Source organism: Morus notabilis, unplaced genomic scaffold, assembly GCF_000414095.1.
Source record: "Morus notabilis unplaced genomic scaffold, ASM41409v2 Scaffold348, whole genome shotgun sequence".
Classification (NCBI taxonomy): domain Eukaryota; kingdom Viridiplantae; phylum Streptophyta; class Magnoliopsida; order Rosales; family Moraceae; genus Morus; species Morus notabilis.
In genome coordinates, this window is record NW_010361555.1 from 332,431 (window position 1) to 346,615 (window position 14,185).

The 14,185-nt window shown below is 35.0% G+C and overlaps 3 protein-coding genes and 1 non-coding gene across 4 annotated transcripts; 3 read left to right on the plus strand and 1 right to left on the minus strand.

The window, feature by feature from the left end:
* The first annotated feature begins 2,010 nt into the window (after positions 1-2,010).
* LOC21401584 (serine/threonine-protein kinase RIPK) lies at positions 2,011-4,159 on the plus strand. Its single transcript, XM_010100083.1, has 5 exons — positions 2,011-2,394; positions 2,786-2,921; positions 3,044-3,180; positions 3,396-3,522; positions 3,651-4,159. The coding sequence occupies exons 1-5, from the start codon at positions 2,011-2,013 to the stop codon at positions 4,157-4,159; spliced, it is 1,293 nt and encodes a 430-aa protein (XP_010098385.1).
* A 2,827-nt stretch (positions 4,160-6,986) lies between these two features.
* On the plus strand, positions 6,987-8,953 carry LOC21401585 (glutelin type-D 1). Its single transcript, XM_010100084.2, has 3 exons — positions 6,987-7,182; positions 7,938-8,658; positions 8,777-8,953. The coding sequence occupies exons 1-3, from the start codon at positions 6,987-6,989 to the stop codon at positions 8,946-8,948; spliced, it is 1,089 nt and encodes a 362-aa protein (XP_010098386.1). The 3' UTR covers positions 8,949-8,953.
* A 795-nt stretch (positions 8,954-9,748) lies between these two features.
* Positions 9,749-9,830, minus strand: TRNAS-GCU. The gene has a single exon. It is a non-coding gene; the product is annotated as a tRNA-Ser (tRNA).
* A 134-nt stretch (positions 9,831-9,964) lies between these two features.
* Positions 9,965-13,646, plus strand: LOC21401586 (G-protein coupled receptor 1). Its single transcript, XM_024166928.1, has 9 exons — positions 9,965-10,376; positions 10,792-10,823; positions 10,924-11,093; positions 11,263-11,354; positions 11,570-11,671; positions 11,761-11,817; positions 12,021-12,164; positions 12,598-12,668; positions 13,253-13,646. The coding sequence occupies exons 1-9, from the start codon at positions 10,194-10,196 to the stop codon at positions 13,356-13,358; spliced, it is 957 nt and encodes a 318-aa protein (XP_024022696.1). The 5' UTR covers positions 9,965-10,193; the 3' UTR covers positions 13,359-13,646.
* The last annotated feature ends 539 nt before the right edge of the window (positions 13,647-14,185 follow it).

Genomic DNA, 14,185 nt, shown 5'->3' on the forward strand with positions numbered 1-14,185 from the left:
ATCCATGCCAGGAGCATGACGAGACCCAGGAGAAGTTCTTTGTTCACCTAATGCAAATTTGAATTTTATTGCTAAACAGACTATACAGAGAGAAAGAATAGTTCGGCAGTATGCTGGCACTTTTGACTGTAAATTTATGTAATGAAAAATGTAATAATGTAGCTCTTTATTTTTCAATCGTTAATCATTATAAATTCTTCTAAGAGACTTGATCAAAATTTACACTGATCAACGATTGAAAATTAAAATTCTTTAGATTCGAGAATTATTATCAAGTCGTCAATACGTCATTTTAATAATTTTACTGAGAGTGAGGGATTTGAACTCTCGATCACAAAGTCCTCAACATTAGAGGAAGGATATAATTAGGTTTACACGCTCGATTATGCCTACAACAACTATTACAGATTATTTCATGTTCAAATTTTTTTTTTTCTCTGATTTACCAAGTGAGTTGTAGTTAAGCAAAAGATGGTAATGCGTTACAGATTCTGGTTCATCGTGGCCCACAAAGATGAACTCAAGTTCATTGCAAACTCTAAAAAAAAAAAGGAAAACTCAGCAACGTTGTTGATGCATGTACTACATGAAGTATCATTATCCCAAGAGTTTTATATATGTGTGGTGTTTGGTAAAATTTCCATCATAGACTTATAAGGTAGTTGTTGGTAGATTTGATTTGTTCACCCTTCCCTTTTGACTTTCTTTTGAGCAATGACACTGCCAATAGAAAAGGGACTAGTTTCATATGGCCTCGTTCGTTTCGCTGATTCAAGTTTATAATTCGAGTTTTGTTACAGTAAAAAACTCTCACAAACAGTCACATCTAACTTTTTTACTACAATAAAAAACTTTCACATAAAATCACATCTCAACTCGAATTCTAAACTCGAATCAGCGAAACGAACGGCTTCTAACAGTTTTTTGTTATCACATATATAAATATACCATTTTACCTTTTTCTCATGTTAAGACTACGGTACAGTAGTTTCATTAAGTGAGCTTGGTAAAAAAAAAAAAAAAAAAATTAAATAAATCTATTTCCTCTGTTTTTCTCGTGCCAGTCAAAATGAAAAACTCACAAATCAAATGTAAATATTAAGAGGAAAATTTATTATATTATTTTCATTGATGTACCACTCTGGTTTATTTTATACGCAAACAAATCTTTCAGATTGGCTAAAAGACAGATGCATAAATAACTAATAAAAATTCATTAGCAAAAAAATAACTAATAAGAGTTATCTAGAAGGATTCTTTGTACTTGTACGTATGTCATTTGCGATAGTATGTCATTTGCGATATGCGTACTGCAATCTCAGGAATTCTAAAGAACTTTGGTACTTGTTCGGTGTGGCAAGGTCTGATCTTGACCTTGTAACGCTTCAATGAATTTTCTTTGTACAAGGGATTACCAAACTCTGAAAGAAATATTTATTCAAATAAATAAATAAATAGAACAATCAAAGATTCTCATAAATCTTCCATCGCTGTTTCTACTGGTGGGACTGCCTCAATATCAAACATATGTATTAGATAATATCTAATAATTTTTGTGTCTTTGAGTGCATTGAATAAAAGGGAATTAGAGCTCAAGTTACACTTCTTATTCGTTTTTTTTTTTTTTAATTTTTTTTTTTTTTTATTTTCTAATAGGCTAAAGAAGAAGAAGTCAAGAATTAGGCAAATCATTTCAACTTTCTAACATACATGCCAGTGCCTTAAACCAAAGTTTTTGTTTGAATATATTTACGTAAGATTAATATATTTATATGTGCATAGATGAAGACTATCAGTACAATGGGAGTGGTTGGTGAGTGAAAGAAACTGTGAGGATTGAGGTCTAAGCCTTCATATATACACTTCACTCGAAGGCACATCTCCACCATTTCATTTAACCTTTTTCTTAATTTCCCAAAACTCTTCTTTCTTGAAGTCCCGGTTTCTCTACTTGTATCCATTTCATTTATTTATTTATTTATTTTCGATATATATTTCTCAATAAGAGAGATGAGTTTAGAGAAGATCACATGGAAATGGATAATCCCGGGCTGTTGCAAGACTCGGAACCAAGTGCTGGAACCAAAAAAAGAGGTCTCAAAGCAAATCTCTTTCCAGAGGCTGTCTATTTCAGATGTGAGCGATCCCAGCTCGCCGCTGTTTGCAGACGATCTCTCGAATTCTCTAATCGGCTCAAAGCTGCACGTGTTTTCCTTAGCAGAGCTAAAGGACATAACAAACAACTTCTCATGGAGTAATTTGCTCGGAGAAGGCGGGTTTGGACCGGTGTACAAGGGATTCGTCGACGAAAAGCTTAGGCCTGGTTTGGTGGCTCAGCCTGTTGCTGTCAAACTACTAGACTTGGATGGCCTGCAAGGCCATAGAGAGTGGCTGGTTAGTTAATTTCTTTTGAATTTGGGGTGCGGGTTTTAAACTCTACACCTTAAGGTATAGTCGGGTGTGAATTTATCAATAGCGGCTATGCTTGCATCCAAGCAAGGTTAGTTAGGGCTCGTTTAGTTCGTTCATTTGAATTTTTAATTTGAATTGAGATGTGATTTTATGTGAGAGCTTTTTACTGTAGCAAAAAAGTTAGATGTAACTGTTTATGAAAGCCTTTTACTGTAAAAAAACTCAAATTTTAAACTCGAATTAGCAAAATAAACGGTACCTTATTGTATAAGCATATAAACATATTCAAGGCCACAGTAAGATGTAACAATAATAAATAAATAAGTTGATCAAAGTCATTTTATTCATGTTTTGTTTGATCATTGTGTTGCAGGCAGAAATAATTTTTCTTGGGCAGTTAAGGCATCCTAATCTTGTGAAGCTGATTGGATATTGTTGTGAGGATGAGCACAGGCTCCTAGTGTATGACTACATGGCAAGAGGCAGCTTAGAAAATCATCTGTTCAGAAGTAATTAGTTATTGACTTATAATTTTTTTTTTTTTTTTATCTCTCTCTATATCTTATCTTGTTCAATTTTATCTAGTTATTTATTTATTTATTTATTTGTCTGTGCTAATGTTATTATGCAGGATTCACTGCTGCCATGCCATGGTCAACTAGAATGAAAATTGCTTTTGGAGCAGCAAAGGGATTGGCCTTTCTGCATGAGGCAGATAAACCAGTGATATTCAGAGATTTCAAGAGTTCAAACATTTTATTAGACACTGTAAGCTCCTATATCTCCTCTTTTGTCAACATCTTATGAGTCTAATTGTAAACGAGTTTGGTTTGGCTGATATATTATCTTTTCAAACCACCTAATTATTCTATTGAATAGACATTTGAAATGTACAAAAAGGTTGTAAAATAACTGTTTTCTTTTGGGAGAAAAAAAAAAAAAAAAAACTATTCTCATTGTTATTAGTACTATTTTTTTTTTAGGACTATACGCCTAAACTTTCAGATTTTGGGTTAGCAAAGGATGGCCCAGAAGGCGAAGAAACACATATAACTACCACACATATATTTGGCACTCAGGGGTATGCTGCTCCGGAGTACATCATGACAGGTCAAATTTGAAAATCCACCAGTTCTAATACATTTCCTTAAAACAAAACAAAAAAACACTGTTCAATACATTTTTTTTTTCTTTATTATTTTTTTAACCTGACCCAATTCAGATATCAAAAAATCCAGGTCATTTGACAACCAAAAGTGACGTGTATGGATATGGAGTAGTTCTACTAGAGCTGCTAACAGGAAAACGGTCAATAGACAGGAATCGCCCAAGTCGTAAACAGAGCCTTGTGGAATGGGCAAGACCTCTTTTGAAGGACCCCAAAAAGCTTGACCGTTTTATGGACCCCAGACTGGAGGGACAATTTTCCACCAAGGGTGCTCAAAGGGCAGCTCTATTGGCCTACAAATGCTTGAGCAACCACCCCAAGTGTCGCCCCACCATGGGCGATGTAGTCACAATCTTGGAGCCTCTTTTGGACTTAAACGACTGGTTTTTTGAACCTTTTGTGTATGTTGCACCAACCGATGAAAGTGTTACCATGGAGTGTTTAGTGAACGAGAAAGGAGATAGCAATGAAGGGGATGGCTGCCGGGGTGGTTGGCGTCGCAGGATTAACTCGACCATGTCATCAGTTACTCACTCAGACACGTCGTTGTATAGGATAGGAAATTCGAAAATAGTTTAGAACTTCCGAAAAATTATGCGGATTGAGAAAGGCTAGATCGGAAATTGATTCCATGATGACAAGAATGAATAAGTTATGTTAATTAGTTGATTTGATCATGTTTGTAATAGAAATCAAATTCTAGACAAAGAGAGGGGTTGGAAGGAAAGTAAATAGTAACTATTATATTGTCATTTTTTTTTTTGCTGGCATTGTAAGGAAAATGAGCAGTGGGAGCTTAATCTAATTAAATGAATAGTGAAATATCACATAAATCATGTTAATTAATTAATTGATGATGATGGTGAGAATGGACGAAAAATGAAAAGGAGATTCCAACACTAGCGCGCTAAATAAAAAAAAATTTAAAAAAAAGGCAACTTCATGAACCATGACGTCCAAATGAGAAGTTCAACAACCATTTCATGATCAATTGTATATTTTTCTCCCAAGCCGCACCTAACATCGAATATTCTTTAATCTTTCAACTTATTGCTACCAAATATATAATTAATAATTTAATGTGTTTAACATCTGACCTGATGTGAGACGTCCTAATTAATAGCATGCTTTGCATTACCTCATTTCCACCATATTAATCAACTGATTCGTTTTTCTGTTTCAACCAAACACAGAAAAAGTCTTTGATTAAGGTGGCATCTATCCACGGCTTAGCATTGTTAAAAAATCATTGTTACCTCATTTCCACCATATTAATCAACTGATTCGTTTTTCTGTTTCAACCAAACATAGAAAAAGTCCTGATTAAGGTGGGATCTATCCGTGCTTAGCATTGTTAAAAAACCAGCAATTCCAATGACAACTCCATCCTTACCGAAGATATGATTCGGCAATTCTTCTCTTTTTGTGGGTGGCATGAACTCACCTGAAGCTAAACTATTAGCTACTATTTTTTCCATATTTTATTAGATTTTTCCTAAGATTAATGTATTAATTATAAATTAAAAAATAAAAATGACATCTCACCTAGTTATTAGAATTTTTTTTTTTCCTTTTGAACTCTGCCAATTTATACAAAATCTTTGATCTCTCCAATAAGAGTCTAGATTTAATGTCTCGAATTTTCTGTCTCATTCTGTAATGAGTGGAGCAAGGCTATTTCTTTGTCCACGAAAATGGATTTTTGTTTTTGTCATATGTATCGTGAAGTTAATGGTTATGCAGATAAGTTTGTCAATCTTAGGATTATTAATTGTAATAGGATGTGATGGTCTCATTGTTCTAGTTCTTTAGAGTACTATGTGCATAGGGATTACACAGGTTTAACATTTTATCTAATTTTGAGTAGGGGTGTTCGGCGGTTAAAAGCCGTCGGTTTTGGTCGGTTCGGTGGCCGAACCGACCGTGTCAGTTTCTAGAAACCAGAAACCGAAACCGAACCACAAAAATTACTATTTGATTCGGTTAACTGAATTTCGATTTTCGGTCGTTTTTAGTTTTAGCAATCTAGATGGTGACTATCAGTTAATTATCAGGTTACCCGCATTCCTTGTATGCAAGCATGTAATCACAATAAATAAATACAAAGCACAACATCCAAATTGATAATACCACAAATACAAAATATTCAAATCTAATGTCTAAAATCTAAAGTACAAACTAGAAATTTGAAAGTTACAACAAATAATACTAATGTTCAAAGTGTAAAAAACATTAAATTGACATAAGAAATTAAGAAGTCCAAAGCATAATTAAAAAGCATAGTGAAGAATGAGAGACTGAAGTGAAAAAACAATGAGAAATGTAAAAAACAACATTATTAAAATTTTTTTACAGAATTAGTACGGTCGGTTCGGTTTATAACTAAATCATAAAAGGCTCAACCGAAATCGAACCGCAATGGAGGAGTCCGGTTCAGTTAATTGAACCGACTTTGTCGGTTCCATGTGGCGCCTTATTTTTCGGTTTTGGAGCGGTCGGTTTTCCGGTCAGTGTGCGGTTTCAGTTTTACGGTTTTTTTGTACAACCCTAATTTTGAGGTGTTTATAACTTTGATATTTTTTTGTTCCTTAATAATATGTGTCGTATTTGAGGCAGAATTCATTCAAAAAAATTTGGCCAAATAATAAATATTAAATACTAAAACAAAATAAGCAATTAATTATGAGTTATCAAAATAGTATTGGTAAAAGAGTTAATGGAACGGAAAAATAAGACAACAAATCTAAACTCTTCCAACGCATGGATTTGCCTTGCAAACTAAAAACTCACGTATGTATAACCACCTTGTGAAGATAACAGGGTCAAAAATAAAACCCAGAAAGAAAAGAAAAGACGAGGGAAGTAAACTTATAGCAGTTCAGTATTAAAAACGACACCGTTTTATATTTTCTTTTTTATTTTTTAGTTGCTTTTATTTTGTTTTTTTTGGCTGAGTTCTTTTTTAGGTGTTAAATCTCCTTTGATTGTGATGATCTATGAAGAAAAGAAGATAAGCGTTAATTTGCTGGTGAGTGCTCATTAAATATTAATCATTATATAAAAGATAAAATCATATCCCGTTTTGGATTTTCTTTTATTTCTTCCCCTATTGGCTATATTTTAAATCAATTAAACGACATAGTATATACTTTTCAATATCATAATCCGAATAAAGATTAAAAAACAAAAATCAAATTCGGAATCTTATCTCAACACCTTTTCCGTTTCATTCGGCGAAAAAAAAAAACAAAAACAAAAACAAAATCCTTTCCCGTTGTTACCTTGTATATATCACTGTTTACACACGTAAAAGTTAAAACTCACTCGTAGCTTTCTTGCTCCTCGTACTTTCTTGCTTTCTCATACTCTCTACTTTTCTGTTTGCGTTCCCGAGAAAAAGAAAAATATGTCGATTGATCTTTCCCCGAAGCTGTCGAAGAGAGTGTACGGAGGCGACGGTGGAGCCTACTATGCTTGGTCTCCGTCTGAGCTCCCCATGCTTCGCGAAGGAAATATCGGAGCGGCCAAGCTCGCTCTTGAGAAGAATGGCTTCGCTCTTCCTCGTTATTCTGATTCTTCCAAGGTTGCTTACGTTCTCCAAGGTAAAATTTTCCCCTTCTTCTTCTTCTTCTTCTTCTTCTTCTTTTTCTTCTTCTTCTTAATATTTAATTTATCTATATGAGTGATGTGTGTTTTGTTTTATTATTTTCATCTATATTTGTTTTCAATTATACGGTAATGATCAATGGTGAATTTTTCAATGTACATCGTTGAAGTAATTTTTTTCTATTATACCATCGTGTTTATGATGTTTAATTTTTACTATTTGTATCATTCCTTTATTAGTATTGTTATTTTTTTTTTTTTTTACAACAAGCAAAGTGAATGCTATTGCGTCGAGGGATTGATGGAAATTTTTATTTTGCTTTTCGGTCATTATTTTCTTCTTCTTCAAGATGCTTTCGTGTGATATATTTTCTTTAGTATAAAATATTTTAGAATAAAATATCAAGTTGCAGTATAATCTTTTTTTTTATTTCACCAAAAAAAAAAAGTAAAATCCTTTTTTTTTTGTAAATTTGGCTTCATATACTACGTAAAGTTTTCCAGATTGTGAGAACCGATTTTACCAGCTGATCATGCTTGTAAATTCTGCTTTTCAAATTTTCATATCTTGAAGATTAAAGACGATTGGATCAAAACACAACACATAAGCTTTTTAGTGGCTTGCATAGAGTGTCATACAACACAAATTTAGGCCTAACTTATTTCACCAATTTGGTTTAGAATTTGAGTTTTACAAAGTAAAATTCTCTGAGAAACAGTATAATATAACATATATTTGTGCTCTGTTCAGGAAACGGTGTGGCTGGAATAGTTCTTCCAGAATCAGAAGAGAAGGTGGTTGCAATCAAGAAGGGCGACAGCATCGCCCTCCCATTCGGCGTCGTGACATGGTGGTACAACAAGGAGGACACTGACCTTGTTGTTCTCTTCTTGGGTGACACTTCCAAAGCTCACAAGGCTGGTGAATTCACAGACTTTTATCTCACAGGCTGCAATGGAATTTTCACCGGCTTCTCCACCGAGTTCGTTGGCCGGGCATGGGACTTGGAAGAGGATGTAGTAAAGACTCTTGTAGGCCGGCAATCCGGCCAGGGCATTGTCAAGCTTCAGGAGGGATTTAATTTGCCGGAGCCAAAGAAGGAGCACCGCGAGGGACTCGCTTTGAACTGCGAGGAGGCGCCTTTGGATGTCGACATCAAAGACGGCGGGAGGGTCGTGGTGTTGAACACCAAGAACCTGCCTTTGGTTGGTGAGGTTGGACTTGGGGCTGACCTTGTTAGGTTGGATGGAAGCGCCATGTGCTCGCCCGGATTCTCTTGCGACTCCGCTCTCCAAGTCACGTATGTTGTTAGGGGAAGTGGGCGTGTCCAAGTTGTTGGTGTTGATGGCAAAAGGGTCTTGGAAACAACTGTTAAAGCCGGTAACTTGTTCATTGTGCCGAGGTTTTATGTTGTCTCTAAGATTGCTGACCCCGATGGCTTGGAATGGTTCTCTATCATCACAACTCCAAAGTAAGTGAATTTTTCTCAAAACCATAAAGGGTTTTTTTTTTTTTTTTTTTTTTTTCATAGTTGTGTTTTCTTATGACATTCATATTAATTTCAAATTTTGTTGTTGGTCTGTTTGCAGCCCGGTATTCACCCATTTGGCTGGAAGGACTTCGGTGTGGAAGGCTTTATCTCCTCAGGTTCTTGAGGCTTCTTTCAATGTGGAATCTGATGTGGAGAAGCACTTCCGATCAAAGAGGACTTCTGATGCTATTTTCTTCCCTCCACCAAACCAGACAAAACAGCTCTCTTAGGTGTTCCAATGATAGGATGGTTTATCTTTACATTAAGATTTAGATTATTTCAAATATTAATAATTAGATTTGCTTTTAAATCATATTAGCTTTAGGATTTCTTTCTTATAAATAAGACATTTATGTTACCTTTATTTTTGAGGAATTGAACAGTATTTTATTTGCAATTGCCATTCCTTTCTTCTCTTTTTCTCTTCTTCATTATTGCATTGGGTAATCTCGTTTACTCTTCCAATTTCAGATGGTTTAATAGTATTTTGAGTTCAGTCTAAACCAGCTTCATTGTTTTAATTTTTTTTTTCCCCAGTGAATACTCTGCTCAAATGCTTGAGCAAACACTACATGCTATTATTTTTTACTTTTAATGTGTGTAACATGTGGTCTGATACGAGACGTCTAATTAATAGCATGATTTTGCATAATTCCATTGCCTCTTTTCCAATTCCACCATATTAATCAACTGATTGGTTTTTTGTTTTTCAACCAAACAAAGAAAAAAATATTATTAATGTGGTATCTACCGACGGCTGCTAATCATCGTCATTTTAAACGAATGAAAATTTGATAGTGATACTAACATTTTCACGCGTTTGTACTGTCTCGTAAGTTATGTAGCTTTTAATTGTCAAAACCTTCACCCATAAAAATCATATTGTCAGTGATGGATAGCTGCACTTTTTTTTTTTTTTTTTGGGTTAAAGAGATGCATAGGCATAGCTGTGGTTGTGTAAAAATGATTCTAAAAGTTTTTCATCCCCAAAATAAAAAATAAAAAATAAAAAATAAGACATGTAACAATTCGTCGCCTGTGAGATTCGAACTCACGCGGGGAAACCCCACTTACTTAGCAGGCAAGCGCCTTAACCACTCGGCCAAAGCGACGAGAGTGCGATCAGTGTTAATAAAGATTATAGATAATGATTATCATAAATTAATTTATTATTATTATTTTTTTTTTGCCCTTTCTGATTTCCAAGTTGTAGTTCCTTAACGCGTTCCTGCTCTGGCTGAGCACTTTCTCCTATATTGGCGCGACAGTAGATTTGGAGCAAATAATTTCCAGAAAAAGAAAAAAAAAAAGGGAAAAGAATAAAACGTACGAGCAAGATTTCGGACTTCTTATTTTTGTACTTTTTGTTTTTTTTTTTATAAATATTTTCCAAGTTTGGGTCGGTTTTCGGAATTTCCTTGAATTTGTTTTAGCACTCAAAAGGAGAAACGAATCAACGATTCGGTATCTGAAAAATGTCGGCGACGGCGCAAGTCGTCGGGAATCTGACGGCGCACGATCGGCGGGTCCTGACGGCTGTCAACGCCGGAGCAGCGAGCCTATCGTTCGTCGGTTCGAGCTTCATAGTCCTCTGCTATGTCCTCTTCAAAGAGCTCCGCAAGTTCTCCTTCAAGCTCGTCTTCTATCTTGCCCTCTCCGTAAGTCTCTTTATTACCTCACGAAATTCTCCGAAGAGAAATATGTGTTAGATCTTAGTGGAATTTTTAGCTTTTTCTTTCTCTAATTTCTATTTCGGAAACTGAATTTCGTAGTATTGTTATGAGCAATTCGAACTCTTGGCGGTAATGATGAATGAGAAGTGTAATGCCGTTGGTTTGGATCTTTTGTAGTGATTGGAGAGACCTTCACCATTTAATTTTGAAGAATTGTTTGAAATTTTGCGTATTTGATTATGAGATTTGCATATAATTGGCATTAGAAAACAATCCTAACTTTTTTGTTTCCTTCTTATGTGTCCTGAAAAGATTCCTTTCATGTTCATTTGAAATGCTTTGAGTAATTGAGATTTTTGAGATATCTAATAAAGTGTTTTTTTTTTCCTTTGGATTTTAGGATATGATGTGCAGCTTCTTCAGCATGGTTGGGTATGCTTCCTGGACTTGGAGAAATTGCAGTTGTGTATTTCATATATGTATGTGTTTCATGTGACTTTGGCTTTATATGACTCATGTTACTCTTGTGCAGGGATCCATCAAAAGGGTTCTTTTGTTATGCTCAGGGTTATACCACTCATTTCTTCTGTGTGGCATCTTTCCTATGGACTACAACCATAGCCTTTACTCTTCACCGTACTGTCGTTAGGCACAAAACCGATGTTGAAGATTTGGAGGCCATGTTTCACTTGTATGTTTGGGGTACGAGCTTGTGGTTGCCTAAAAACTCATTATGGTTTCTTCTCTAGCTTCTAGTCCTTTTATAGTTTAAGAATATGATTCCATTCTTGCTGTGGTTAGGCGCATTGAACTTTGCATTTTTACATGCCTCTGGTTTGATTGAAGCTCATTTGAGTGTTTCTCTTTTCAGGGACTTCACTAGTTGTGACTGTCATACGCTCTTTTGGGAATAACCATGCGCACTTAGGCACATGGTGTTGGGCACAAACAAGCACTGGAAAGGCAAGTGATTAGCAGCTACCGGCTGCAAGGAGGTGGACTCAAGTTTGTAATATTTTCAGTTTGATTATTGTAACAACCTGGGCACTTTTTGGACAAATAACCAGACAATGATGCAGTTTTTTCCATATGTCAGCTGCATTTAAATTAATTTTTTGATGTAACTGCTTTTTTCTTTTCTTGCTCGTAGTAGTCTCATTTTCCTGCCTAATCTGCAGGTGGTCCATTTCATAACATTTTATATACCACTCTGGGGTGCAATTCTTTACAATGGGTTTACGTATTTTCAAGTGATACGAATGTTGAACAATGCAACTCGGGTATGTCTTCCTATCGTCCAGTTATTCTTTTCTGGACACAATTTTCAGTTCTGTTTTCTGGGATTGTACTTATGCTTTGCAAATTTCAGATGGCTGTGGGAATGTCGGACCGACCATATCAATCAGATGCAAGAGCAGACATGAAGGTATGTGGTGTTGAACAGGTTTATTAGGGTCAGTTCAGGAGATCAATGAACTCTTGGCTCATACATATATGGACAGAAGAGATATAAATTCAGGAATCCACCATATAAAGAGATTCTGTTTGAACATCAATAACTATAATAGTTATACTTTCTCTTTGTTTGGCTTCATTATTTTTCTTATCTATTTGTTTGTTTTCTCACAGGCTCTTAATCGATGGGGATACTATCCACTTATTCTGATCGGATCATGGGCTTTTGGCACAATTAACCGCATTCATGACTTTATTGAACCTGGTCATAAAATCTTCTGGCTTTCAGTTCTTGATGTTGGGACAGCCTCGCTCATGGTAATTCTATAACCACGACCATGGTTGTTATTGCTGAGCTAATTATTGCTATCTATTTTATGTGGGACTGACAGTCTTCACTTAAGATTATTATGCAAGCAATAAGCATGCTTTTTCATATTACATTTTCGTTTAATCATTGAATTTCTATATCAGATAGAAAGTTGTACTTGTGGATATTATATTTTCACCTTTTTTGTGCATAACAAACGACTGATTGGAACGGACGCCCATATTGAAGGAAATTATTTCTAGAATATGTCCAAAAAAAATTCTCGTAGTAATTGTGGTCCTCTGATCCTAAATATGTGACATTGAGTAATCCATCTTGTTAGTTTTTAGTGCAAGGACCAATTTATGTCCAAGAAAATAGGGGACTTGTTTTATTGCTTTTTTGAAAACACAGTAATTTTTATTTATATTCTTGCTTTAGGGTCTATTTAACTCAATTGCCTATGGCCTGAACTCTTCGGTGCGACGAGCAATTTATGAAAGATTGGACCTGTAAGTTTTCTTTAAGTCACCGATCTCTTTTTCCATTTTAATAAATCCTCAAGGTGATAATATTCAGTATCTGTCTTAGCACATTGACTGTCAAGACCTGGCTATCTGTACAAAATGTGATCATCAAGTCCGTTGAACTTGTGTGCTACCTATCATAATACTTAATCAATACCTTCACTAATCTGCCACGTAGTAGTCTGGAAATTATCTGATACATGGTGCTTTGTTTGTCTTGATCTTTAAGGATTGGTTTCTAGTTCAGTTGGTGTAGCTCTTACTTTAGCAATCTTCTTTTCTAACCTAGTAGTGTCACCTTATTAGGTTTGTTGCCTTTTCAAGATACAAGAGGCTATTAAATGTTTCCTAGCCAAAAATAATAACTAAAAAATAAAAATAAAAATTATCAATTGTTTATCAGACTAAAATTTTACTTACCTATATTAATTGCGGTTATGTGGTTTTCTTATCTATTGATTGACTGTTTCCTTATGTTAACTGTTGAGCTCTGGCAAGCCTTGTTTTTGTGTTGGGAATTACAATATATCATTCTCGAGTGAATGATTGCATATATAAATTTTCTTCAGGTTCTGGCCAGATAGACTCCGAAGGTGGTTACCTTACAGTTCAAAGTTCAAAAACCAAGCGCAAGAGAGTGAATTACTTTCACTGAAAATTCAAGATCAGCAATAGCAAATCGGACGTTATCAACGAGCCCTATTCTCTTGCCAAACGAGATTCAACATTTTTCCGCTCACAGGGGATGCAATTTAAGAAATAGATGGACTTGATTGTCCTTGCCAGACCTGTCGGATTCATTTCTTTGCAGAAAATGCTAACGCGACGCATCTTTTATTACCCGCTTCCCTTGTCAATGCTGCTTAAAAGATGCTGATGGATTTGTGATTTTGGATTGGCCAAGGACTCAAGTAATCTTCACTGTACTGTAACTCACATGTAGAAAGTGCTTGTGATCTTCCATTGATTCGTGCATTCTTGCTGAGTTGCTTATCGGATATCCGCTACCCCCCCGCAATTTTGCTTTTATGTATATGTTTTTTTCCCACTCCCAGCTTCTCCCTTTGTCATTTTTTACCTATCATTATAATCAATATACGCGGTTCATCTCTTTGCTGCATAACTACACTCTCCCAAAATGCCGTAACTAGCTATTTCATTTCTAAATGCAAAGTTCTACTTCATTGAACTCAGGTAAAGGCTCTACTTATGGGACGTTTAGTTTAATTTATGAGTTTAGAATCATGATTTTAATTTTTAAAATTTAAATTTTTTATAAGAAAATGTAGAGAATTAAAAATTACGATGTAGAAATTCTTAAAATAAGCATCTTATTATTGTTCTATTGTGACTTTAATCTATGAAAATGCACGCTAGATAATATGCGACCTTGGTCCGCGGTCGATCATGAAAATGTAACAAAAACATGTTTTTTTTTTTTTTTTTTTTTTTTTTTTTTTTCCTTTTTCTTTTTTTTTTTTTTTTTTTTTTTTTTTTCTTTT

Excerpts from the sequence above, each read along its gene's own strand:
- LOC21401584 (XM_010100083.1), top strand. The coding sequence starts at position 2,011 with ATGAGTTTAGAGAAGATCACATGGAAATGGATAATCCCGGGCTGTTGC. Across the intron at positions 2,922-3,043 it reads AGAAAATCATCTGTTCAGAA|GATTCACTGCTGCCATGCCA; the intron begins GTAATTAGTTAT and ends GTTATTATGCAG. Across the intron at positions 3,523-3,650 it reads TCCGGAGTACATCATGACAG|GTCATTTGACAACCAAAAGT; the intron begins GTCAAATTTGAA and ends CAAAAAATCCAG.
- LOC21401585 (XM_010100084.2), top strand. The coding sequence starts at position 6,987 with ATGTCGATTGATCTTTCCCCGAAGCTGTCGAAGAGAGTGTACGGAGGC. Across the intron at positions 7,183-7,937 it reads GGTTGCTTACGTTCTCCAAG|GAAACGGTGTGGCTGGAATA; the intron begins GTAAAATTTTCC and ends TGCTCTGTTCAG. Across the intron at positions 8,659-8,776 it reads TCTATCATCACAACTCCAAA|CCCGGTATTCACCCATTTGG; the intron begins GTAAGTGAATTT and ends GTCTGTTTGCAG.
- LOC21401586 (XM_024166928.1), top strand. The coding sequence starts at position 10,194 with ATGTCGGCGACGGCGCAAGTCGTCGGGAATCTGACGGCGCACGATCGG. Across the intron at positions 10,824-10,923 it reads AGCTTCTTCAGCATGGTTGG|GGATCCATCAAAAGGGTTCT; the intron begins GTATGCTTCCTG and ends ACTCTTGTGCAG. Across the intron at positions 11,818-12,020 it reads ATGCAAGAGCAGACATGAAG|GCTCTTAATCGATGGGGATA; the intron begins GTATGTGGTGTT and ends GTTTTCTCACAG.